The 27,086-nt window shown below is 41.7% G+C and overlaps 1 protein-coding gene across 1 annotated transcript in view; it reads right to left on the bottom strand.

The window, feature by feature from the left end:
- Positions 1-19,710: 19,710 nt before the first annotated feature.
- LOC138676062 (ADP-ribosylation factor-like protein 8B-A) overlaps positions 19,711-27,086 on the bottom strand; it is a 59,293-nt gene continuing 51,917 nt past the window's right edge. Inside the window, exons 5-7 of the mRNA XM_069764908.1 lie at positions 24,882-24,949; positions 23,635-23,705; positions 19,711-21,140 (exon numbers count right to left, since the gene is read on the bottom strand). Of these exons, the coding sequence (XP_069621009.1) occupies positions 21,091-21,140; positions 23,635-23,705; positions 24,882-24,949 (189 nt within the window). The 3' untranslated portion in view covers positions 19,711-21,090. The remainder of the gene's footprint in view (positions 21,141-23,634; positions 23,706-24,881; positions 24,950-27,086) is intronic.

Here is a 27,086-nt window from a genome sequence, read left to right as displayed (position 1 = left end):
TAAGTCCTGTGGACTGATGAGGTTAAACTTAACTCTTTGTCCACAATGATCAAAGGTATGTATGGAGAAAAAAGGGCACAGAATTTCAGGAAAAGAACATAGTAACATAGTTAGTAAGGCCGAAAAAAGACATTTGTCCATCCAGTTCAGCCTATATTCCATCATAATAAATCCCCAGATCTACATCCTTCTACAGAACCTAATAATTGTATGATACAATATTGTTCTTCTCCAGGAAGACATCCAGGCCTCTCTTGAACCCCTCGACTGAGTTCGCCATCACCACCCCCTCAGGCAAGCAATTCCAGATTCTCACTGCCCTAACTGTAAAGAATCCTCTTCTATGTTGGTGGAAAAACCTTCTCTCCTCCAGACGTAAAGAATGCCCCCTTGTGCCCATCACCTTCCTTGGTATAAACAGATCCTCAGCGAGATATTTGTATTGTCCCCTTATATACTTATACATGGTTATTAGATCGCCCCTCAGTCGTCTTTTTTCTAGACTAAATAATCCTAATTTCGCTAATCTATCTGGGTATTGTAGTTCTCCCATCCCCTTTATTAATTTTGTTGCCCTCCTTTGTACTCTCTCTAGTTCCATTATATCCTTCCTGAGCACCGGTGCCCAAAACTGGACACAGTACTCCATGTGCGGTCTAACTAGGGATTTGTACAGAGGCAGTATAATGCTCTCATCATGTGTATCCAGACCTCTTTTAATGCACCCCATGATCCTGTTTGCCTTGGCAGCTGCTGCCTGGCACTGGCTGCTCCAGGTAAGTTTATCATTAACTAGGATCCCCAAGTCCTTCTCCCTGTCAGATTTACCCAGTGGTTTCCCGTTCAGTGTGTAATGGTGATATTGATTCCTTCTTCCCATGTGTATAACCTTACATTTATCATTGTTAAACCTCATCTGCCACCTTTCAGCCCAAGTTTCCAACTTATCCAGATCCATCTGTAGCAGAATACTATGTTGAAGAGAACAGGTCCCAATACCGACCCCTGCGGTACCCCACTGGTCACAGCGACCTAGTTAGAGACTATACCATTTATAACCACTCTCTGCTTTCTATCACTAAGCCAGTTACTAACCCATTTACACACATTTTCCCCCAGACCAAGCATTCTCATTTTGTGTACCAACCTCTTGTGCGGCACGGTATCAAACGCTTTGGAAAAATCGAGATATACCACGTCCAATGACTCACCGTGGTCCAGCCTATAGCTTACCTCTTCATAAAAACTGATTAGATTGGTTTGACAGGAGCGATTTCTCATAAACCCATGCTCATATGGAGTTAAATAGTTATTCTCATTGAGATAATCCAGAATAACATCCCTCAGAAACCCTTCAAATATTTTACCAACAATAGAGGTTAGACTTACTGGCCTATAATTTCGAGGTTCACTTTTAGAGCCCTTTTTGAATATTGGCACCACATTTTCTATGCGCCAGTCCTGTGGAACAGACCCCGTCGCTATAGAGTCCCTAAAAATAAGAAATATTTTTTTATCTATTACATTACTTAGTTCTCTTAACATCTCACCATCTATTAAGCATGGTAGTGGATTAATCCTGTTTCGGGGATGTGTTGCAGCCAATAGCAAGAGGAACATTACACAAATAGAGGGAAGAATGTATTCAATTAATTTTCAACAAATTCTTGATGCAAACATAACACCATCTGTAAAAAAGCTGAAGTTAAAATCCACAATAGACTACCTCAAAAGGCACAGGCTGAAGGTTTTACAATGGCCCTGCCAGTCCCTTGATCTGAATATCGTTGAAAATCTGTGTGTAGACCTCAAAATAATAGTGCATGCAAGACGACTCAGGAATCTCACAGAACTGTATGAATTTTCCAAGGAAGAATGGATAAACTCTCAAACAAGAATTGAAAGACTCTTGTCTGGCCACAAAAAGCATTTACAAGCGGTTATACTTGCAAAAGGGGTGCTACTAGGTACTATTCATGCAAGGTCCCCAAACTTTTGCATCGGCCCATTTTTCTTTTTGTAAAATGTAAAATATGAAAATATATTTTTTGCCTAAAATACAAAGGAAATGTGTCATCTTTTAGGCCATGTTCACACAGTGCGTTTTTTACTGCGGAACCGCAGCGGTTTTGCCGCTGCGGTTCCGCAGCTGTTTTCCATGCAGGGTACATAACAATGTAACCCTATGGAAAACAGTCACTGCTGTGCACATGATCCGGAATTTCGTTTAAAAAGCCGTGCAGAATAGCTGCGGCAAAAAAGAAGGAGCATGTCATTTCTTTTTCCTGAACCGCAGCGGTTCTGCACCCATAGACCTCCATTGTGAGGTCAAAACCGCAGTAAAACCCGCAGATCAAAAATATATCTGCGGGTTTTACTGCGATTTGATGTGCAGAACCGCTGCAGCAGGAAGTGCGGGGAAGCGGGCGGAAGTGCGTGGGCGGAGTGTGGCTGCCCCCCCGTGCTCCGATCCCGCCCCCGTGCTCCGATGCCCCCCCCGTGCTCCGATGCCCCCCCCGTGCCCTAATCTCCCCCCCTTATACTTACCCGGCGTCCCGGTGTCCGTCCGGCCGTCTTCTCCCTGGGCGCCGCCATCTTGCAAAATGGCGGGCGCATGCGCAGTGCGCCCGCCGAATCTGCCGGCTGGCAGATTCGCTCCAAAGTGCATTTTGATCACTGAGATATAACCTATCTCAGTGATCAAAATAAAAAAATAGTAAATGACACCCCCCCCCACTTTGTCACCCCCATTGGTAGGGACAATAAAAAAATAAAGAATTTTTTTTTTTTTTTTTCACTAAGGTTAGAATAGGGGTAGTGGTAGGGTTAGGGTTAGGGGTAGGGTTAGGGGTAGGGTTAGGGGTAGGGTTAGGGTTAGAAAACTGCATAAAAAAAAAGGATCAAAAAACGCATCAAAAAAGGACAAAAAAGGACCAAAAAAAGGACCTGCGTTTTCTGCCAAGAGCTGCAGTTTTTAAAAAAAAACAGTCCTGAAAAAAAAAGGATGGAAATCCTGAACGTGTGAACATACCCTAACTGTTAACAATAACAATTCTGACCATGGGTGCCCAAATTTTTACATTTCACTGTATACTGATTTAATATCTACCTTCAGTGTAGGCTAAGCCCAGGAGCAGACATGAGTGTCCAGGGTTGTAGGTTGATGGTGCAAGAGAAGGCATGTAGAGCAGGGACCCAAGAGAGGGAGGTCACCTTGCCATGAATGATGAGCATACGTGAATTGGCCAATTTATGGGCTAAGTACCTTCATTTTCATTCATTTCCGTAAGCGTAAAAAAAAAAAAATATGAATTTTTTTTTTTGAGTAGTAAAATCTAGATTATAATGTTTTAATGTTTTTCTGTGTTTTCACATAGCCTAAACTTATACATAGTGCTACTGTGCTTTCTTTTTTTCTACCTTCAGTGTAGAAATCTGCAGCCTGGTTGTTGTGTAATTCTCATTACAAGTTTTGTGAAGTTCTTTATACAGTATATCGGGATGGGACTGTGGATAGGGTCTTTGGCTCAGCCACTGCTCTGATTTCTGTGGTGTCCGTATCATCTTATTGTTTTACATTTCATTCCGGGGCTGTCCAAAGCATGGGCGGCATTTGTGCCCATTGATCTCCCAGTGGTATTCAGCAAAATGGCGCTGGTGGCCACACATGCACAGGCTGATATCTGGCTCGTCATTGAGCCAAGATCTAAATCTACACATTCACAAACACAAATGCCATTTTCCTGAAGCCCATTGCGAGATCAATGTTCGCAAGCGCCGCCCAAGGTTAGAACAGCGCCAGCATAAAATGTAAAACAATAAGATGAAACGAACACCACAGAAATGAGAGCGCAGTGGCTGGGCCAAAGATCCACAGTCTCATCCCGATATACAGTTTGCCCACTGACAAAGACATGAACAGTCTATAATTTTTAGGGTAGGTTAATTTAAACATTGAGAAACAGAATATCAAAAATAAAATCCAGAAAATCACATTGTATAAATTATATAAATTTATTTGCATTTTGCAGTGGAAAATAAGTACCATATTTTGCGGTTTATAAGATGCACTCAAAATTTCGAGTTGAAAAATAGGAAAACATTTTTTTTAATAAAATGGTGGTGCTTCTTACAATCCAATAAACGAAAAAACAGCCGCACTCTCTCAGGAGTAACGTTTCGAGCCTGCCCCGGGTCTTTCTCAAACTGCAAGCATACATATAGGGTGCATGACATAAACAAAATTACAACTCTATCTACAATCAATAATTAACGGATCCCATTACGAAGAAATCGTTCATGAGGTATAATCAATATACTGAGATCCTCTCTGTGGTTTTTAATGGGTGAAGTAATTTTATGAGAAACAATACTATAGAGACTAGGACCAGAAACAAAATAGGCCAGTAAATCTAGTGGTAAGTTATATGGTACCTAGTGGTGGACATGATGTGTATTAGAATTGATCTCCACATAAGTACTGACCTGCGTTTTAGATAGTAGACAGAGTGAAGTGTGGTACCTTTTAAGGGCTGCGGATAAAGAGGAAGGAAAAAAGGATCCCTTGTCAGGAAATATGTAATCCCTATGGTGAAGTAGTGGTAGAGAGTAATTACCAACCATCTCTCGGTGTAGTACTGGAGTATCCTGCTTCTTAAGGGGTGTATGACTGCATTGGTGGCAGTGTTTCTATTTATAGCGCCTGCTATCTCCACAGCGAGGCTGTGTCCATCAAAGGGAGGTGTGGATCGCAGTGTGTGCGCGCTGTGCAGGCGGAGCCTGCGCAGTGTGAAAATTGAGATGGAGACTTGGAGTCTCCATGACCGCAATGTGTAACTGCGCATGCGCGATCAGCGCTGGAAACCCTGAGCTCACGCGTGATTGCTGAAGGTGACTGCATAGTATGAGCTGAGCTGCGCACGCGTAATGCGCGTCTGTAAAGAGCCAGGGATGCAAGGACCTACATTGTCCCATATAGATGGGTGCCTGCCATAGGTAAAAGGCTGGATTGCCTAAAGGGAGGTGCTGTTAGACCCATGGAGGTGAAAAGGGAGAAAAGAGGAGTATAGGAGGAGTATACTATTGAAAAGGGGCAGATAGTATATAGTGAAGGCTGGTAGGAATCACAAGTTGAGTAATTAAAGTTGAGCCCCTGATGAAAAAGTAGAAAAGCTTAAAGATGGGTATGAATGACCGCAGAGAACTCATTTAGATCAAAAATAAATAAATCAAAGGAAACATAAATCCCAAAAAGAAAAAAATTAAAATAAACTAAAAATAAAGATAAAAATAAAATGAAATTGAAAATGATGAATATGATGAAAATAATGGAAATTATAAATGCCGTAAAAAATGAGGTAAAAATTATAATCGTAATAAAATAAAATAAAAACAATAATAAAAATAAACATAAACATAAAATAAAAATAAAAAACAAAAAGTAAAAATAAAATTCAAAATTAGAATACAGGAAATTCTGTAACTTACCCATGGCAGGCGTAAGGAATAATAAGTCAGGTCAATGCGTCTAAGAATAAGTAAAAGATTAGAATAAAGAAATAATGCTAAGCATGTCTACATCTACCACTAAGTTTTCAAATATATCCTACACATGTATATCTATACATAAAGGGGTAACACATTGATCAAATTACGGAATACTAACAATACGACAGATCTAGCAGTTCAACCAGGGGTCCTAAATTGATAAATCCAATTCCCTGTTGAGGCCCTTTGGCGTGAAGGTTTGTAATGTGTGTATCCAGTAGGCCTCCCTATCTCTAAGTAATTTGTTGTGATTGCGGCCCCTCCTGGGCCTCTCGACCTGTTCCACAACTTGGAATCTTAGTTGTGAAACTGAGTGTTTGGCAGATATGAAATGTTCTGGAATGGGTAACCACATCTTTTTACACCTAATTCTGGATTTATGGCTTGATATGCGGTCACAGACGTGTTGTGTTGTTTCGCCTACATAAATTAGGCCACAGGGGCACTTGATCACATACACCACAAAATTCGATTCGCATGTGAAGAAACCTTTAAGCTTATATCTCTTCCCAGAAAGGGGGTGGATGACATCCTCACCCTTAATCACATTAGAACATGCACATCCCAGGCATGGGTAACTCCCCACCCGTTTTGAGCCAATAAATAAAGTACAGCCTGCACCACCCAGTGAGCTGAGTGCGCTCCTTTCCCTTAAACATACTTCTTACAATCCATGTGTCTTATTGCTTACCGGGGGTGGTGGCTGCTGCGGTGAAGCGGGTCCCAGTGTCTCTGCTGGTGTTCAGTGGTGCAGGCTGCAGTGCAGCAGGGTCGCTGCTGGAGGCAAGAGTGGTGCTGCTGGTGTCTAGAGGTGCAGAGGCTCCGCTGAAATTTTGTGAAAGCCCAGAGCCCCCGCACTGTTTACTATGCGGTGAAATTCGGGAAAATGGCTGCCGGGGCGGCGCATGTACAGATGGAGCATCCGTGGCCATTTTCCTGGAGGCATCGCGTAGAGGCAGGCGCGGCTGGAGATCTCGGCTTTCCTCCATCTACGCCTGCACCAAGTTAGAAACTGGTCGCCGGATGAATGGCGGCCACCGTCACAGGGCTTCCGATTGCCGCCGTACCACCACCACCGCAACAGTCCCCAGCTCCGAGCCCGCAGCATTAACCCCTCGGTAAGAAGTGTTCAGTTTATAAGACACACTCCCATTTTTCCCCTACTTTTTGGATCATAAAAGTGTGACTTATAATCCGAAAAATACGGTATTTGATCCCTCTGGCAAACAAGACTTAATACTTGGTTGCTAAAGGCTTGTTGGCAAGCACAGCAGTCAGACATTTATTGTAGTTAAGGCTCGCGCACATGTCAGGAGGAATGTTGGTCCACTCCTCTTTGCAGATCATCTCTAAATCATTAAGATTTTGAGGCTGTCACTTGGTAACTCGGAGCTTCAACTCCCTCCATAGGTTTTTATGGGATTAAGGTCTGGAGCGATTAGCAAAATTAGGATTATTTAGTCTAGAAAAAAGACGACTAAGGGGCGATCTAATAACCATGTATAAGTATATAAGGGGACAATACAAATATCTCGCTGAGGATCTGTTTATACCAAGAAGGTTTTTCCACCAACATAGAAGAGGATTCTTTACTGTTAGGGCAGTGAGAATCTGGAATTCCTTGCCTGAGAAGGTGTTGATGGCGAACTCAGCCAAGGGGTTCAATAGAGGCCTGGATGTCTGCCTTGAGCGTAACAATATTGTATCTTACAGTTATTAGGTTCCTTAGAAGGATGAAGATCTGGGGATTTATTCTGACAGAACATAGGCTGAACTGGATGGACAAATGTCTTGTTTTTTCGGCCTTGCTAACTATGTTACTATGACCTTAATGTGCTTCTTTTTTAGCCACTCCTTTGTTACCTTGGATGTATGTTTTGGGTCATTATCTTGCTGGAAGACCCTACCTTGACCCATTTTTAATGTCCTGGTGGAGCGAAGGAGGTTGTCAGTCAGGTTTTAACGGTACATGGCTCCATCCATTCTCCCATTGATGCGGTGAAGTAGTCATGTGCCCTTAGCAGAGAAACACCCCCAAAACATAATGTTCCACTTCTATGCTGGACAGTGCTCTTTGGGTCATAGGCATAATTTCTCTTCCTCCAAACATGGCGAATTGAGTTAATGCCAAAGACCTCAATTTTTGTCTCCTCTGACCACAGCACCTTCTCCCAATCACTCACAGAATCATCCAGGTGTTCATTGGTAAACTTCAGACAGCCCTGCACATGTGCCTTCTTTAGCAGGGGGACCTTGCGGACACTGCAGGATTATAAACCTTTACGGCGTAACATGTTACCAATGGTTTTCTTGGCGACTGTGGTCCCTGCTGCCTTGAGATCATTATTCTGCTCTTCCAGCAATTAGGGGCTCTGTATATGGAGTCTGCAAACTGTGCTAGGAACATCTGCGTTCCAGAAGGCAAACAGCGCTCCATTCCTCCCGAGTCTCTTCGTATGGCTAAGCAGTACAGTTATACAGGAGGCATCCTGGAGCGCCAAATTTTCTATAAACAGTTTGCAGACTCCATATACAGTGCCCCTAAGTGCAATAAGAGTATAATCCTCCCTCAAGTCAGCCCATTTTTGGAAATTATACCCCTTCGGAAATTTATATACAGGTGCCGTGATGATTTTAACTCCATGGGAGTTTTCCAGAAACAAGCAGCAGTGGATGTTGTGAACTGAAAACTGCCATTGTAGTACCAGTACATTGTGCCCAGCTCATGAACCTGTAAATTAGGCACTACAGAAATGCCAAATATGTGGAAGCTATATGTGATTTAAGCAAACTGTGGCTTAGAAGGGAGGGGGGCATTTGAATTTGGGAGTGCAGAATGTGTTGAATTTGATTTGGGGGGTGAGGAGCCATTTCATTTTTCCAGAGCCTATGTGCTATCAGTAACATGGAAGCCCCCTATATTTCCATTAACAGATGACGGACCTGAGTGGGGGCTTGCTTTTTTGTGAATTGAATTGAAGCTTTTATTGGCAACATTTTCCATAATTTGGATCACATTTACCCTAGGCTTAGTACTTACATCAGGGTTTCCCTTTAAAGTGACTTAATTCAGATGAAACCCTAGAGGGAGGCACTCACTCTAATGAGGTAGCAGAATTACTCTGGAATCCGTCTGGCCTCTGCTCAGTGGAGTCCATGGTTTCCCCAGAGGTGCAAAAAACTGTCGCAGACAGCACTTTTATGAAATCCTATTAAAAAGGCAGACACCGCCGGATCACAGGTCAGACGGCATCCACAGTGCCTCCATCTGCCTAATTATAGGGCACCTTCCACTAGAGGTTCCATCTGAATCACGTATTTCAGAGATTTACAAGGAAACCCCAGTGTAAGCACTCAGCGTAGAGCATAGGATAAATGTGAGCCGAGCCTAACTGTGATCTTTGGGATGCAGAATGAACAAATCAACAGCAGGTGAATAATTGGTTTCATTTACTATTTTTACACTGTTCCAAGTGCAGTATAAATTATTAGGCGACTTTATTCTTCGAGTCGGTGCAATTACAGCGACACCAGATTTGTATAGGGCTTTTTTGTTTTGATGCTGTCAACCACTAAAAGACGCTTTTGTTTTCCAAAACAAGTTTTTTGGAGCGCCATATTTTAAGAAGTATAATTTTTCCATATTTTATCTGACAGTCATGTGACAGCTTGTTTTTTTGTGAGACAAGTTGAGTTTTTCATTGGTACCATTTTCAGGCTTATGAACTTTTACTAGACAATATGTACAAATACCTACCACACATAACTATTACACTTCCCCTATTTTTATACAATAAATGCAAACACAATACACTGTATCTCTATGCGATGTAACCTAAGCAAGAAACAGGCTATTGCACTATAGTAGAGACTACGTATATGCTGCAGTTCAAATGGCCATATGATATATAGTCTGAAGTCTTAGTGGGCCGAACTAGGAATGCCCCGTCACAATGTAAAAAAAGGAGACTATGAGTCTATATTAAAAAATTGAGAGATCTCTCGTCTACAAGTGGAACACAGCGAGCAGAACGAAAAAAAAAAAGGGGGAGAAATGAACAAAGGAAAAGAAAAAATCTTTGAGGAAACAAAATCTTTGAAGAAACAAAATGAATCACTGTAACACCGCCCCGGCCGGTGGCGGGTGTTTCAAAGGATAGAAGCAGCAGCGTGGGACAGACGGGTTAACCGGGTCGGAAACCCGCTGTACAAGCCTACTGTTACCTTAGATGGAGCTCATATACTGACGTTATATTTTCTTCGGTATACCTGCACTGTAGACAATATTCGATCCTGGGCTGGTGATGTAGTCGCGGCTTCCAGGCGTTCACTGCTTCCTCGCGTCTGCGATCTTCGGAGCAGGACCTGCCGTGACGTAACCAGTCACTTGGAGAGCGGAGTAACTTGGAGACTGAACGTTCAGTAGGTACGGGTCGCCTCGTAGACCAAAGTCCTACGCGTTTCGGAAAGAACGCTCAGGGATCAACATTTTCCATAATTTGGATCACATTTACCCTAGGCTTAGTACTTACATCAGGGTTTCCCTTTAAATCTTAAAGTGACTTAATTCAGATGAAACCCTAGAGGGAGGCACTCACTCTAATGAGGTAGCAGAATTACTCTGGAATCCGTCTGGCCTCTGCTCAGTGGAGTCCATTCTTTCCCCAGAGGTGCAAAAAACTGTCGCAGACAGCACTTTTATGAAATCCTATTAAAAAGGCAGACACCGCCGGATCACAGGTCAGACGGCATCCACAGTGCCTCCATCTGCCTAATTATAGGGCACCTTCCACTAGAGGTTCCATCTGAATCACGTATTTCAGAGATTTACAAGGAAACCCCAGTGTAAGCACTCAGCGTAGAGCATAGGATAAATGTGAGCCGAGCCTAACTGTGATCTTTGGGATGCAGAATGAACAAATCAACAGCAGGTGAATAATTGGTTTCATTTACTATTTTTACACTGTTCCAAGTGCAGTATAAATTATTAGGCGACTTTATTCTTCGAGTCGGTGCAATTACAGCGACACCAGATTTGTATAGGGCTTTTTTGTTTTGATGCTGTCAACCACTAAAAGACGCTTTTGTTTTCCAAAACAAGTTTTTTGGAGCGCCATATTTTAAGAAGTATAATTTTTCCATATTTTATCTGACAGTCATGTGACAGCTTGTTTTTTTGTGAGACAAGTTGAGTTTTTCATTGGTACCATTTTCAGGCTTATGACATTTTTTGCTCGCTTTCTATTCTGATTTTCGGGAGGCATAATAAAGAAAAACCAACAATGCAGAAATTGTTTTTTGGGCTTTTTTTTATGCCATTTCACTTATGGTAAAATTGATAAGGCAACTTTATTCTTTGTGTCAGTACGATTACAGCAATACCACATTATTTTTTTTTAGTGTTTTGGTGCTTTTACAAAATAAAAAAAAATATATATATATATATAATATCATTGTCTAAGGGTTTTTTTCCGTCTGTCTGTCTTGGAAATCCCGCGTCTCTGACGCGACGGGCACAGTATCGACGTAGAAATCCAGCGTCTCTGATTGATCGAGGCCGCCAGCGACGGGCACAGCGACGATGATGTCATAAAGGACGTCGACCAATCAGCGACAGGCACAGTATCGACGTAGATGTCATCATGGTTGCCATGGCGACGATTATGTCATAAAGGACGTCGACCAATCAGCGACAGGCACAGTATCGACGTAGATGTCATAATGGTTGCCATGGCGACGATGTCGTCATAAAGGTTGCCTCGACCAATCAGCGACGGGCACAGTCTGCCGCGAATTCTGGAATCATCACGGTCCATATACTACGGGGACATGCATATTCTAGAATACCCGATGCGTTAGAATCGGGCCACAATCTAAAAAAAAAATGGAACTTTCACTTGCTGCAACCTGGTAGCAGTTATAAGGTATAGCAATGCAGGTGCATTGCTATACCTTCTAGCCTGTCAGCCCTGCAGACAAGTTAGTTAGATCATGCACTGCACATGATCTAACTTCCTAGTGCCTGGTAACTGGAAGAGAGGCTTTCTTCCCTCTGCCTGCTCTCTAAATGCTGCAATCTCACCGATCGCAGTACTTAGGGAGTTAAGGTGCCGGGAGCAGTGCAGGCACCCCTCTTGTGAGCTGGGTGTTCGAATCAACTGACACCCGCCAATGATTACTGGCGCAGAGCCCCCCTCTCTGTGCACAGGCAATCACCATGACATACATGTACTGCATTGGTCGGGAAGGGGTTAATATTGGATAAACCTGCAAATTTCAGCCAAGCTAAGCGTACCTGTGCATGGCAGGTATTCAGGTTTTGGATTTCTTGGACAGCAAGAAGTATTATTGCAATACTTATTCAGCTAAAAGGATCAACCATGTTGGGAAATAGCCATTAATACTAGTCCTTGTATTTTTGCAGATATACCCATGATTACTATTAGTCCTATATTTATGGCAGAAATTGTGCGCGTACACAAAAAAAAAAAATTTAAAAACTATATTTATTAGGTTTATCTATAAAGTGTTCTAAAAATATTACAAGCGCTGTTCCCTGGCGCTGAAGACAGCTTATCAGTCTTCCCTGCTCTGAGAATTTTTCATGGTGATCTGCTGTGAAGACACGGAGATTGAACTGCGGTGACCTCATCACTGGCTTTTTCCCCACGGTGCTGAGGTCCCCGCAGTTCAGCCCTGCTGGGAATGCAATTTCACTGATCGGCGGTAACCAAGATCACGTCACCGCCGGTCACTGACGCTGCACTCGCAGCAGCTCATGCACCAGTGGTTTTCAGCCTGGACAGTCGCATCTTGGCACAGTCTAGGTTAAAATCCATTTATCCCCCAGACATGGATTACAGTGTGAGACATAACAGCAGAAAGGTGAAGGATATTGTTTGTTTTTTTAATTTTACTTTTATTACAGAATTAGGCGTTAGGCGAGTATAACTATTATTTTTAAATAAAAACGGAAAACAGTTTTTTCATTTCTAATACAAGACTTTATTCTGGCTGTGTCTTTATTTACCTTGTAACTAAAGGATTAGTAATGGATAGGTGTCTTATAGATGCTTCGCCATTACTAACCCGTGGGCTTGATGTCACCTGACAATACAAAGGTGACCAACCCCTCTTGCCACCACTAGAGGGCAAGTGGGAAGAGCCGGGCAAAGCGCCAGAATTGATCGGCCACTATGATGTACGGATAAAGCTCGCAGACGGAATAACACCAGGAGGGCCATGTCAGAAGATGAGAGGTTATTTTATTAATGGAGCATAATTTATTAATACAGTAACTGTAAATTGCAAAAATATTTTCACATTTTCCGCTTAACCCCTTTACCCCCAAGGGTGGTTTGCACGTTAATGACCGGGCCAATTTTTACAATTCTGACCACTGTCCCTTTATGAGGTTATAACTCTGGAACGCTCCAACGGATCCCAGTGATTCTGACACTGTTTTCTCGTGACATATTGTACTTCATGACAGTGGTAACATTTCTTTCATATTACCTGCGTTTATTTGTGAAAAAAACGGAAATTTGGCGAAAATTATGAAAATTTCGCAATTTTCCAACTTTGAATTTTTATGCAATTAAATCAGAGATAGGTCACACAAAATACTTAATAAGTAAAATTTCCCACATGTCTACTTTACATCAGCACAATTTTGGAACCAAAATTTTTTTTCGTTAGGGAGTTATAAGGGTTAAAAGTTGACCAGCAATTTCTCATTTTTACAACACCATTTTTTTTTTTAGGGACCACATCTCATTTGAAGTCATTTTGAGGGGTCTATATGAAAGAAAATACCCAAGTGTGACACCATTCTAAAAACTGCACCCCTCAAGGTGCTCAAAACCATATTCAAGAAGTTTATTAACCCTTCTGGTGCTTCACAGGAATTTTTGGAATGTTTAAATAAAAATGAACATTTAACTTTTTTCACAAAAAATTTACTTCAGCTCCAATTTGTTTTATTTTACCAAGGGTAACAGGAGAAAATGGACCCCAAAAGTTATTGTACAATTTGTCCTGAGTACACAGATACCCCATATGTGGGGGTAAACCACTGTTTGGGCGCATGGGAGAGCTCGGGAGGGAAGGAGCGCCGTTTGACTTTTCAATGCAAAATTAACAGGAATTGAGATGGGACGCCATGTTGTGTTTGGAGAGCCACTGATGTGCCTAAACATTGAAACCCCCCACAAGTGACACCATTTTGGAAAGTAGACCCCCTAAGGAACTTATCTAGATGTTTTGAGCGCTTTGACCCACCAAGGGCTTCACAGAAGTTTATAATGCAGAGCCATAAAAATAAAATAAAAAATTTTTCCCACAAAAATTATTTTTTAGCCCCCAGTTTTGTATTTTCCCGAGGGTAACAGGAGAAATTGGACCCCAAAATTTGTTGTCCAATTTGTCCTGAGTGCGCTGATACCCCATAAGTGGGGGGGAACCACTGTTTGGGCGCATGGGAGGGCTCGGAAGGGAAGGAGCGCCATTTGGAATGCAGACTTAGATGGAATGGTCTGCAGGTGTCACATTGCGTTTGCAGAGCCCCTAACGTACCTAAACAGTAGAAACCCCCCCACAAGTGACCCCATATTGGAAACTAGACCCCCCAGGGAACTCATCTAGATGTGTTGTGAGAACTTTGAACCCCCAAGTGTTTCACTACAGTTCATAACGCAGAGCCGTGAAAATAAAAAATCTTTTTTTTTTCCCCACAAAAATTATTTTTTAGCCCCCAGTTTTGTATTTTCCCAAGGGTAACAGGAAAAATTGGACCCCAAAAGTTGTTGTCCTATTTGTCCTGAGTACGCTGATACCCTATATGTTGGGGTAAACCCCTGATTGGGCACACGGGAGAGCTCGGAAGGGAAGGAGCACTGTTTTACTTTTTCAACGCAGAATTGGCTGGAATTGAGATCGGACGCCATGTCGTGTTTGGAGAGCCCCTGATGTGCCTAAACAGTGGAAACCCCACAATTATAACTGAAACCCTAATCCAAACACACCCCTAACCCTAATTCCAACGGTAACCCTAACCACACCTCTAACCCTGACACACCCCTAACCCTAATCCCAACCCTATTCCCAACTGTAAATGTAATCTAAACCCTAACCCCAACTTTAACCCTAGCCCTAACCCTAATGGGAAAATAGGGAAAAATTTAAAAAAAAATGTATTTATTTCCAACTAAGGGGGTGATGAAGGGGGGTTTGATTTACTTTTATAGCGGATTTTTATGATTGGCAGCCGTCACACACTGAAAGACGCTTTTTATTGCAAAAAATATTTTTTGCGTTACCACATTTTGAGAGCTATAATTTTTCCATATTTTGGTCCACAGAGTCATGTGAGGTCTTGTTTTTTGCGGGACGAGTTGACGTTTTTATTGGTAACATTTTCGGGCACGTGACATTTTTTTGATCGCTTTTTATTCCGATTTTTGTGAGGAAGAATGACCAAAAACCAGCTATTCATGAATTTCTTTTGGAGGAGGCGTTTATACCGTTCCGCGTTTGGTAAAATTGATAAAGCAGTTTTATTCTTCGGGTCAGTACGATTACAGCAACACCTCATTTATATAATTTTTTTTATGTTTTGGCGCTTTTATACGATAAAAACTATTTTACAGAAAAAATAATTATTTTTGCATCGCTTTATTCTGAGGACTATAACTTTTTTATTTTTTTGCTGATGATGCTGTATGGCGGCTCGTTTTTTGCGGGACAAGATGCCGCTTTCAGTGGTACCATGGTTATTTATATCTGTCTTTTTGATCGCGTGTTATTCCACTTTTGGTTCGGCGGTATGGTAATAAAGCGTTTTTTGCCTCTTTTTTTTTTTTTCTTACGGTGTTTACTGAAGGGGTTAACTAGTGGGCCAGTTTTATAGGTCGGGTCATTACGGACGCGGCGATACTAAATATGCGTACTTTTATTGTTTTTTATTTAGATGAAGAAATGTATTTATGGGAATATTTATTTTTTTTCATTATTTAGGAATTTTTTTTTTTTTTTATTTGGAAAAAATTTTTTTTAACTTTTTTATTTTGTCCCGGGGGGGGGGGGGGACATCACAGATCAATGATCTGACAGTTTGCATAGCACTCTGTCAGATCACTGATCTGACTTGTAGCACTGCAGGCTTCACAGTGCCTGCTCTGAGCAGGCTCTGTGAAGCCACCTCCCTCCCTGAAAGACCCGGATACGTGGCCATCTTGAATCCGGGGCTGGAGCAGGCAGGGAGGGAGGTAAGACCCTCGCAGCAACGCGATCACATCGCGTTGCTGCTGGGGGGCTCAGGGAAGCCCGCAGGGAGCCCCCTCCCTGCGGGAAGCTTCCCTATACCGCCGGCACATCGCAATCATCTTTGATCGCGGTGTGCCGGGGGTTAATGTGCCGGGGGCGGTCCGTGACCGCTCCTGGCACATAGTGCCGGATGTCAGCTGCAATAAGCAGCTGACACCCGGCCGCGATCGGCGGCGCTCCCCCTGTGAGTGCTGCCGGTCGCATATGACGTACTATCCCGTCGGTGGTCATAGGGGCCACCCCACCTCGACGGGATAGTACGTCTGATGTCAGAAAGGGGTTAAAGGGGTTGTGCCACCATAAGGCATACATTTAATTAAGAGTGACTGAGAAGTTGCATTATATATGTCCTCCACTGATACTGGGAGTGTATACCAATACTCGAGGATTAGACCAAGCTTAAAAGAATCTTCTTGAACTTTTAAAATTTTAGCCTCTCAGTGCGTCCGCTTTCATCTCATAGGCAGCCAATGTTGTAATAGTATTGCAATACAGCAGAGCTGAGAGCTGCAGCAAATACAGCTCTGGCAAAAATTAAGAGACCACTGCAAAATTTTCAGTTTGTCTGATTTTTATCTTTATAGGTATATTTTTGAGTAAAATGTAAATAGTTCTTTTATTCTATGAACTTCTGACAACATGTTTCCGAAGTTCCAAGCAATACATTTTGTATTTATTTTCTGAAAATGAGAAATGGTCAAACTAACATAAAAAATATATTGCATGTAGACCTCAAATAATGCACACAAAAAAAACCCCAAAACAAACAAGTTCATAATAATTTAGAAACAATACTAATTTTAACCTAGGAAGAGTTCAAAAATCAATATTTTGTGGAATTACCATAATTTTTAATCACAGCTTTCATGCGTCTTGGCATGCTTTCCACCAGTCTTTCACACTACTTTTGGGTGACCTTATGCCACTTCTGGTACAAAAATTTGATGGCTTGTGACTATCCATGTTCTTCTTGATTACCTTCCAGAGATTTTCAATGGGGTTTAGGTCTGGAGATTGGGCTGCCCATGACAGGGATTGGATTTGATGTGATGGTCCTTCATCCACACCTTGATTGACCTAGCTGTGTGGCACGGCGCATGGTCCTGCTGGAAAAACCAGTCCTCAGAGTTGAGGAACATTGCCTGAGCAGAAGGAATCAACTGTTTTTCCAGGATAACCGTGTATGCGGCTTGATTCATATTGTCTTTCGCAAAGATTAACCTGCCCAATTCCAGCCTTGCTGAAGCATCCCCAGATCACTGATCCTCCACCAAATTTTACAGTGGGTGCAAGACACTGTGGCTTGTACGCCTCTCCAGGTCTCGGTCTAACCATTAGACGACCAGGTGTGGGGCAAAGCTGAAAATTAGACTCATCAGAGAAGATTACCTTACTCCAGTCCTCTATGGTCCAATCCTTATGGTCTTTGGCAAACTTCAACCTGGCTCTCCTTTGCTTCTCATTGATGAAAGACTTTTTTCCAGCTTTACATGACGTGAGTCCTGCCTCTAGGAGCCTGTTACGAACTATTCTTGCTGTGCATTTCACCCCAACTGCCATTCATTTTGTATGTCACTTGATGTCACCCTGCGGTTCCTGAGTGACATTCGAATATGACGGTCATCCAGGTCAGTAGAGTCGTTTTTGCCCTCTGCTGGTCTGTTGCTTTGATTGCCCCAATGTCTGCTGCTTGACCTTGTTGTAATGGACTGCCGTCTTGTAAATTTTAAGGATGGAGACAAGATGACGCTCACGGTGTCCCTCTGCTAGTAAAGCCAGAATTGAGCCTTTTTCCCTCACTCAAGACTTTTCTTTTCAACTCCTTTGGCATGGTTAAAAGTTATTTTTTCATTCCTATTACTTTTGGGATATTACTAGCACTTGTTTTGCCATCCAGATTGTAATATTGCAAGGGGATTGTGAACACTACATCAGGTTTTTTTTATACTTTGCTTTGTTAAATAAGATTTGGTTCAGGTGATCACCTAATCAGAAGCACATTAAGTAGAATGAGGTGTAGTCTGGTTGGAATTCAACTGACACTGGAATGGAAAGGCTGTCAGACTTGTAGAGAAGCTGATTTTTATAAAACTGTGCAGTGGTCTGTTAATTTCTGCCAGAGCTTTATGTTTCTAAGGAGACCCAAGTTACGTTCTACTGTCCCGTTCTAGTGGAGGCACATTCTGCTTAATATGGATAACTAGCTCACATGAAGTGAGAGCAGCTACTGACATGGCATTCATCAGCCTCTTGTTGTGTCTGGTGCATGACTGGTCGACCTCATGCACCTGCACTGTTAATTTGACTGTGGGTAGACATGTACAATACAAGGCAAGTATCTGACGGATGCCCAGCCAGTAGCACCACACATCTGAATGTGCAAGTAAGACACCAGATAATCCTCTCATTGGGGCCTTTAAAATGAGTTATCCTATTTTAAAGCAACCAGATGTTTCAGGATATCAGTATGTCCTTACACAGTGACAGTCACTATTAATTGGACACAGTCAGAGTATGGACAACCCCTGGTTCCCAATTCATTTGTGCAGTTCCTGAGGTAAGAACAAAATGATCAGATCATGAGAGTTGTAAAAAAAATTGTTTTTTTTAATGGGGTAGCCAGTCCTTACTAAAATACAATTATCTTGCTTACCTCTTTCCTATAGCGTTGTTTTAGTATCACGGATGTCACCATCGCGCACAGTGATTGATGCAAGGGTCACATGTCCAGATGCCATAACAGCATTGAGCTGGGTAAACAGACCGGCAAAACACGAGGGAAGCATATGTACAGGAGTGGCAGAGGCATGGTAGCATTAACCCTTATGTTATATTATACCATCGTCCGCAGTTTGTGAAAGATTTCATACCCCATCTGATCGCAACATAATGTAGGGGCATAAACACAGAGCAACATTACTTAATGGGCTGCTTCTTGTCATTTTGATAAAAATTACGGTTTTAAGCTGCTGCATATCTACTACTTCTCTGATTATGAAGCTCTGCATTACCCCTCCCACGCCACTAATTAGCAGCTGTGTACACTGTGCATAGGCAGAAAGCTGCCATTCAATGGTGGGAGTAGGGTTAAGGTACCTTCACACAACGATTTCGTTAACGATATCGTTGCAACGTCACGCTTTTTGTGACGTAGCAACGATCCTGCTAACGATCTCATTATGTGTGACAGCGACCAACGATCAGGCCCCTGCTGGGAGATCGTTGGTCGCTGGGGAATTATCAGGACCTTTTTTTGGTCGCTGATCACCCGCTGTCATCGCTGGATCGGCGTGTGTGACACAGTACATACTCACATTCCGATGTCTGTCACGTCCCCCGCCGTCAGCTTCCCTACACTGACTGTCAGCGCCGGCCGTAAAGCAGAGCACAGCGGTGACGTCACCGCTGTGCTCTGCTTTACGGCCGGCGCTGACAGTCAGTGTGATGTTTACCCTGGTTACCCGGGGACTTCGGCATCGTTGAAAACAGTTTCAACGATGCCGAAGTCGTTCCCCTGATCGTTGGTCGCTGGAGAGAGCCGTCTGTGTGACAGCTCCCCAGCGACCACACAACGACTTACCAACGATCACGGCCAGGTCGTATCGCTGGTCGTGATTGTTGGTAAGTCGTTTAGTGTAACGGTACCTTTATACAGAGCTCATGAATATGGAAAACTACATATCAGTAGTTTTACTAGTCCTCTAGTGATAAAATCACTTAGTAGGAAATTATCACAACTATACATTATGCTGTTTTCAGAATGGGTGGCTAAAATCTAGTGAGAAGCTCCTTTTAAATAGCATTTAAGTTTAGTAATACAAACAGAAGTATCACTAGGGATCACAGAAACTCTCCACCTTTTTATTGAAACAAAGTTCATCCAAATGTAACAATTGATGGCTGTTGACATGCATGGACAAACATCAATACTTAATAGAGATTCTTCATAATTTATTACCATGGTATAATAGAGTTGTGTTTTGTGCCTCAGGGCAGCTTGTTGCAGAGCGGCAAGTTATAGGCACAGACAATCATTTTCACCACATTCACATACTGTACTACAGCAGCAACACCACAAATAAGAAACTAAAGGATGCACCGTCTTCTATGTATTTCCAGGGTCCATTTTAATCTGTTCCTGGAAAACGAAGGGGGTAAGAAACAACCCTCCTAAAGTGCTTATTCCATACTGGTGGCCTGTCCGGTGACACAACACAAATTTGTCACCTGGTGTAGTCCATACATGTTTGTGTTAGAACTTCGTACAATCGGTAGGAAACATCTTCACAAAGAGTGACAAGTGATTTACATTGCTAAAACATTAGGGCAAAAAAAAAAAATGATTAATGAAAAAAGAAAATATATAGATGTCATGAATAAGGGTTCTCTAAGTGCACAGCTATGAAGTTAGCAAGAAAGGACATCGTGTGAATGTTTGCATAGGGTATAAAAAGTAGTAAATCAACATTTCACATGCAATACATTTTTGCTTTTACATTTCATTAAAGAAATGCAAGTTACATTGGAAAGCGATACGAAGTAGGCTGTAAATTCAATTTACTGAATTACCAATGATTGAACATCTTAAGAAAATACCTTTGGCAGACACAACATTATGCATATTATATTTAAGGCAACCCTGATGAGTCCTAGTGATATTTACAGCAACTTAATTAAAAAGTATCCAAGGCAAATACGTACACATTCATGTTCATCTCATTTTTCACTATAAAGTTAGATATGGATTTGGTGAAGCAAAGCAATGCCACGTATAGCTCATATAAGCAATACATAAATCCAATACATGGTTGTGATAGAGCAGTAGTTGCACAAAAAGGTAAATCAGGTTTGCACGGGCAGGAGAATGCACCTCTGTGTTGACCCATCTTGTAGAAGGGCACTTTTACCATCATCTGTCTATTATGGAACAAAATGGCCAAATTTAACTGTACATCAAATACTAAGTAGGAATTCAATGAAATGCTTTCCTACACGCAAGTGCTAAAAGGGTCAGAAATGCGGAGTATGACAAGATCAAACCACATTCCCAGTTTTGGAAAGAGAAACAAAAAACAAAAGCATCAAAAACCAGCAGTTGAACCTTCCATAAACTCCAAATGATGTGTGAATTCCAGTAGCAGCAGTCTCGAATCCTCTTCTGCCAGTGTATAACAAGCAGAACAGAGAAGATATTGGGAAAGATCGCTTGGTGGTGGAACATCAGTAATGTCTGGACTTGGAATGCTGAATAAGCCACTGCAATGTGATGTCTGAAACAGAAAGGCAGGCTCGTGGTCAGTGCAGCACGTCACACCATCAGGCACTAGTTTATACAGACCACTTCACTCATTAAACCAAATCCCTTAGAAACTGTATGCACCAGTCTGCACGTAAGGTCTGCAGATTAACCCCTTCTGCCTTTTTATTTTTTCCCCTTTCCTTCTTATAAAGGCCCACAATTTTATTTTTCCATCAATATAGCCGTATGCAGGCTTGTTTTGTTTTTTTGTAGGACAAGTTATACTTTTGAATGATACCATCCACTTAATCATGTCATTAACTGGAAAACAGGCCGAAAAAAAAAAAAAGTCTTAAGTGTGCCGAAATGGCAAAAAAAAAAAAAAAAACCCTTCCTTCCCACCAAACACCACTTTTATGTCCACATTTTTACTTTGTTAGCCCATTTAGGCACTAAGAGTTAATTCAAAGAAATGGTTGTGTATTCCAAAATTCAGAGTCTCCTACAAAGCCTAACCACAGCCTGGACTTCAATGGAGCAAAGACAGGAAAGGCATTAGGAGTCCCAGATGTCATGGTGACCCATCAGCATCATGTAATCGCATCATGGGAGGTCCTATTGGTACTTAACCCCTTAGTGACGGAGCCAAATTTTTGAAATCTGACCAGTGTCACTTTATGTGGTAATAACTCTGCAACGCTTCAACAAATCCCAGTGATTTTGAGACTGTTGTTTCGTGACACATTATACTTTATGATAATGGTAAATTTAGGTCAATATGTTTTGTGTTTATCAAAAATATTAAAAATTTGAGAAAAATGTTAAAAAATTAGCAATTTTCAAAATTTGAATGATTATCCCTTTAATCCAGATGGTCATACCACAAAAACCATTAATAAATAACATTTCCCACATGTCGGCCTTACATCAGCATCATTTGTAAAATGTTATTTTATTTTTTTTAGCATTTTAGGAGGTTTAAAAATGTAGCAGCAATTTTTCATTTTTTCAAGGAAATTTACTAAATTTATTTTTTTAGGGACTTATCCATGTTTGAAGTGACGTTAGGGGTCTCATATATTGGGAAACCCCCAAACGTGATACCATTTTAAAAACAGCACCCCCTGACATATCAAAAACTGCAGTCAGGTAGTTTATTAACCCTTCAGGTGCTTTACAGGAATTAATGCAAAGTGGTATGACAGAAATGAAAATGTGTATTTTTACCACCTAAATGCCTCTAACTTCTGAACAGGTTACAACAGCCGACAGACTCTAAGGCCGCTATTTGGTCATGAATTGCCATGGCAAACATCAGGAGCACACAAATCATGATCTGAGGGCACCAATTTGGATAAAGAGGAAGCCCCCACACTCTGTTTACCATATATAATGATGTAGTCGCCATTTACAGCAGCATCTAAGGGGTTAAACAGATTTGGACGGTGCAAACACTGATCGTGGAAGATGCAGCAAGTTGTCAGCTATTGTGCACAACCAACAGATGCTGGATTGTCACCTGTATGTGGAGGCTATTCTCTTATATGTCAGGTCAGTTAAAAGGCGTATTGGCTGTCATTAAGGGGTTAAAGCTGCGCCTTGCACTTTATTCACAAGTTCACTGGGTGGTGCTACTCAGAGACTGACAGCCATCACTACATACACCGCAAATACAGGAAAGACTGTCTGAGTAGGACGAAGTAAATTCACCGGCCTCATCGGGTCTAATATTATAGGCAGGTTGTATGATCAAATCTGGTGACAGATCAGCTTTAGAGGGAATAAAATCACATTTCTGTTACTCCATATGACAGCAGCATTATATACGAGTAGAGACCCAGAGTCGAACCATTTTGTGGGCTTCTCGCTGCAGTTCTGATAAAATCATTATTTTATATGCTGCAGATCTACCAGTTCACAGATTGCTGAGCCCTACCCACACAACCGATTGTACAAGTTATAAGTAGAAAGCTGCCAAAATAAGGCTTCTTTCACACTTGCGTCGGTACGCAGCCGTCACTAAGCGTCGGCGCGACGTACCGACAGACGTTGTGAAAATTCGGCACAATGTGGGCAGCGGATGCAGTTTTTCAACTCATCCGCTGCCCATTCTAAAGTCCCGGGTAGGAGGAGGCGGAGTTTCTGCCGCGCATGCGTGGTAGGAAATGCAGGATCCGACATACGAAAAAACGTTCCCTTGAACGTTTTTTCGTGACGACGGTCCACCAAAACACGACGCATCCAGTGCACGACGGATGTGACGTATGGCCATACGTCGCGTTCCGTCGGCAATACAAGTCTATGGGGAAAAAAACACATCCTGCGGGCACATTTGCAGGATTGTTTTTTTTCCCCAAAACGACGCATTGCGACGGAGGCCAAACGACGCAAGTGTGAAAGTAGCCTTACACAGAGCTCAATCAATCTCATGAATATGCAATATGTAAAAATATAACTTATTTGCATGTTTCAATAATATTATTATTATTATTATTATTATTAAGAAGGACTAAAAATAAAATTACCTATATTATCTTTTTCTTTACAGGAAATAGAATAACAACAGATTTCTCGATCTTGAATTGCTGAAAGGTTTCTGTAGTGAGAACACAAAACAGAAGAAAAAAAAAATAGAAAAGTAAGAATCCCAGACAAAGCAGATTTAATGAAAGCAACGCTCGTCTGTGGCAGTGTAAATGTAATTACAAACACTGGATTACAGGTTTATACAAAATGTCTAGGACTGGTGCGGATGAAAACGTTACTAAATATGAATGCTTTCAAAAATAGACGTTACTAGTTTGATTTGGATTTCTTTTGTTCAATCACATTGCGTCCTGTAAATGATAAATATAAATCAATATTTAATGTCACAATCCTTTGCTTTAAAAATCGAGTTGATTCTTTTTAGGTACTTGCACAGAGTTTTTGAAGGAAGTCAGCAGGGAGGTTGTTTCAGACATCTTGGAGAACTAACCACAGGTCTTCCGTGCACATAAACTTGCAAAAATTCTCATGTCTCTTGTAATCCCACACAGATTTGATGTCGAGATCAAAGCTCTCTATATCATCACTTCCAGGACTCCTTGTTCTTTAGGCTGAAGATAGTTCTTAATCACATTGGCTGTATGCTACAGAACACATTTGGAGACAGACACCTCCTTGATGTTATTGCAAGATGGATAAGCATCTCTGCACTTCTCAACATTATGGACACCATGAACCTTGACCAAATCCCCAACTGAAATGCAGCCCCAAACTTGACAGGAACCTCCTCCATGCTTCACAGTCAGCAGACACTCATTGTACCGCTCTCCAGCCAGTCTGACAAACTGCCTTCTGTTACAGCCAAATATTACTCATTTTGACTCATCATTCCAGAGCACCCATGGCTAATTTTCGGCATTCCAATTCCTAGGTTTTTGATCAGGTTTGGTCTTTGGCTGCAATTCTTCCATGAAGACCACTTCTGGCCAGGCTTCTACAAACAGATGAGTTTAACGGTGTCCCACTGGTTGCTGACAGTTCAGAGTTGACTTATTTAAAAAAGTAAGACAGTTCCGTATTTATAAGACAAGCTCATACAGCTATCTGCCACTACTAACTGTCACATTAAAAGCCCACTTTTTCCTGTAAGAGTGGCCATTTTCCTATCAGTGGCCAATTGCTGAAAGACAGAATATCCCTTTGTGTGGTCAACAAAAGGTCACGAAAAGCCAATTAAATTATAGTATAAAGGTTGGTTCAGTATTGATACTGAACATGAACTTACAGTTTTTCAATAAGTTGTTTCTCGTCCAGTGCACCCGCAAGGTCCCGCTTGTTTCCTAGAACCAAGACCTATTAGAGAGGGGGGTTGGGAGGGAAAAAAAACAAAATAAGCAAATAAGGATTTAATAACTTATAGGGAATCTTTCAGCAGGATTTCACACCCTAAACTATTTATATGCACATGTAGCTTTTTTTTTTTTTTTTTTTTTAACCCCTTCATGACCCAGCCTATTTTGACCTTAAAGACCTTGCCGTTTTTTGCAATTCTGACCAGTGTCCCTTTATGAGGTAATAACTCAGGAACGCTTCAACGGATCCTAGCGGTTCTGAGATTGTTTTTTCGTGACATATTGGGCTTCGTGTTAGTGGTAAATTTAGGTCAATAAATTCTGTGTTTATTTGTGATAAAAATGGAAATTTGGCGAAAATTTTGAAAATTTCGCAATTTTCACATTTTGAATTTTTATTCTGTTAAACCAGAGCGTTTTGTGACACAAAATAGTTAATAAATAACATTTCCCACATGTTTACTTTACATCAGCACAATTTTGGAAACAAAATTTTTTTTTGCTAGGAAGTTATAAGGGTTAAAATTTGACCAGTGATTTCTCATTTTTACAACGAAATTTACAAAACCATTTTTTTGAGGGACCACCTCACATTTGAAGTCAGTTTGAGGGGTCTATATGGCTGAAAATACCCAAAAGTGACACCATTCTAAAAACTGCACCCCTCAAGGTGCACAAAACCACATTCAAGAAGTTTATTAACCCTTCAGGTGCTTCACAGCAGCAGAAGCAACATGGAAGGAAAAAATGAACATTTAACTTTTTAGTCACAAAAATGATTTTTCAGCAACAATATTTTTATTTTCCCAATGGTAAAAGGAGAAACTGAACAACGAAAGTTGTTGTCCAATTTGTCCTGAGTACGCTGATACTGCATATGTGGGGGTAAACCACTGTTTGGGCGCACGGCAGGGCTTGGAAGGGAAGGAGCGCCATTTGACTTTTTGAATGAAAAATTGGCTGCACTCTTTAGCGGACACCATGTCACGTTTGGAGAGCCCCTGTGTGCCTAAACATTGGAGCTCCCCCACAAGTGACCCCATTTTGGAAACTGGACCCCCTAAGGAACTTATCTAGATGCATAGTGAGCCCTTTAAACCCCCAGGTGCTTCACAAATTGATCCGTAAAAATGAAAAAGTACTTTTTTTTCACAAAAAAAATATTTTAGCCTCAATTTTTTCATTTTCACATGGACAACAGGATAAAATGGATCCTAAAATTTGTTGGGCAATTTCTCCTGAGTACACCGATACCTCACATGTGGGGGTAAACCACTGTTTGGGCACATGGTAAGGCTCGGAAGGGAAGGAGCGCCATTTGACTTTTTGAATGAAAAATTATCTCCATCGTTAGCGGACACCATGTCGCGTTTGGAGAGCCCCTGTGTGCCTAAACATTGGAGCTCCCCCACAAGTGACCCCATTTTGGAAACTGGACCCCCTAAGGAACTTATATAGATGCCTAGTGAGCCCTTTAAACCCCCAGGTGCTTCACAAAGTGATCCGTAAAATTGAAAAAGTACTTTTTTTTCACAAAAAAATTTCTTTTCGCCTCAATTTTTTCATTTTCACATGGGCAATAGGATAAAATGGATCCTAAAATTTGTTGAGCAATTTCTCCCGAGTACGCCGATACCTCATATGTGGGGGTAAACCACTGTTTGGGCACACGGCAGGGCTCGGAAGGGAAGGCGCGCCTTTTGACTTTTTGAATGGAAAATTAGCTCCAATTGTTAGCGGACACCATGTCGCGTTTGGAGAGCCCCTGTGTGCCTAAACATTGGAGCTCCCCCACAAGTGACCCCATTTTGGAAACTAGACCCCCCAAGAAACTTAGCAAGATGCATGCTGAGCACTTTAAACCCCCAGGTGCTTCACAGAAGTTTATGATGCAGAGCCATGAAAATCAAAAATAATTTTTCTTTTCTCAAAAATGATTTTTTAGCCCGCAATTTTTTATTTTCCCCAAGGGTAACAGGACAAATTTGACCCCAAAAGTTGTTGTCCAGTTTCTCCTGAGTACGCTGATACCCCATATGTGGGGGTAAACCACTGTTTAGGCACATGCTGGGGCTCGGAAGTGAAGTAGTGACGTTTTGAAATGCAGACTTTGATGGAATGCTCTGCGGGCGTCACGT

The sequence above is a fragment of the Ranitomeya imitator genome, chromosome 4 (genome assembly GCF_032444005.1).
Source record: "Ranitomeya imitator isolate aRanImi1 chromosome 4, aRanImi1.pri, whole genome shotgun sequence".
NCBI classification, from domain to species: domain Eukaryota; kingdom Metazoa; phylum Chordata; class Amphibia; order Anura; family Dendrobatidae; genus Ranitomeya; species Ranitomeya imitator.
This window is presented reverse-complemented; position numbering and strand designations above follow the sequence as displayed.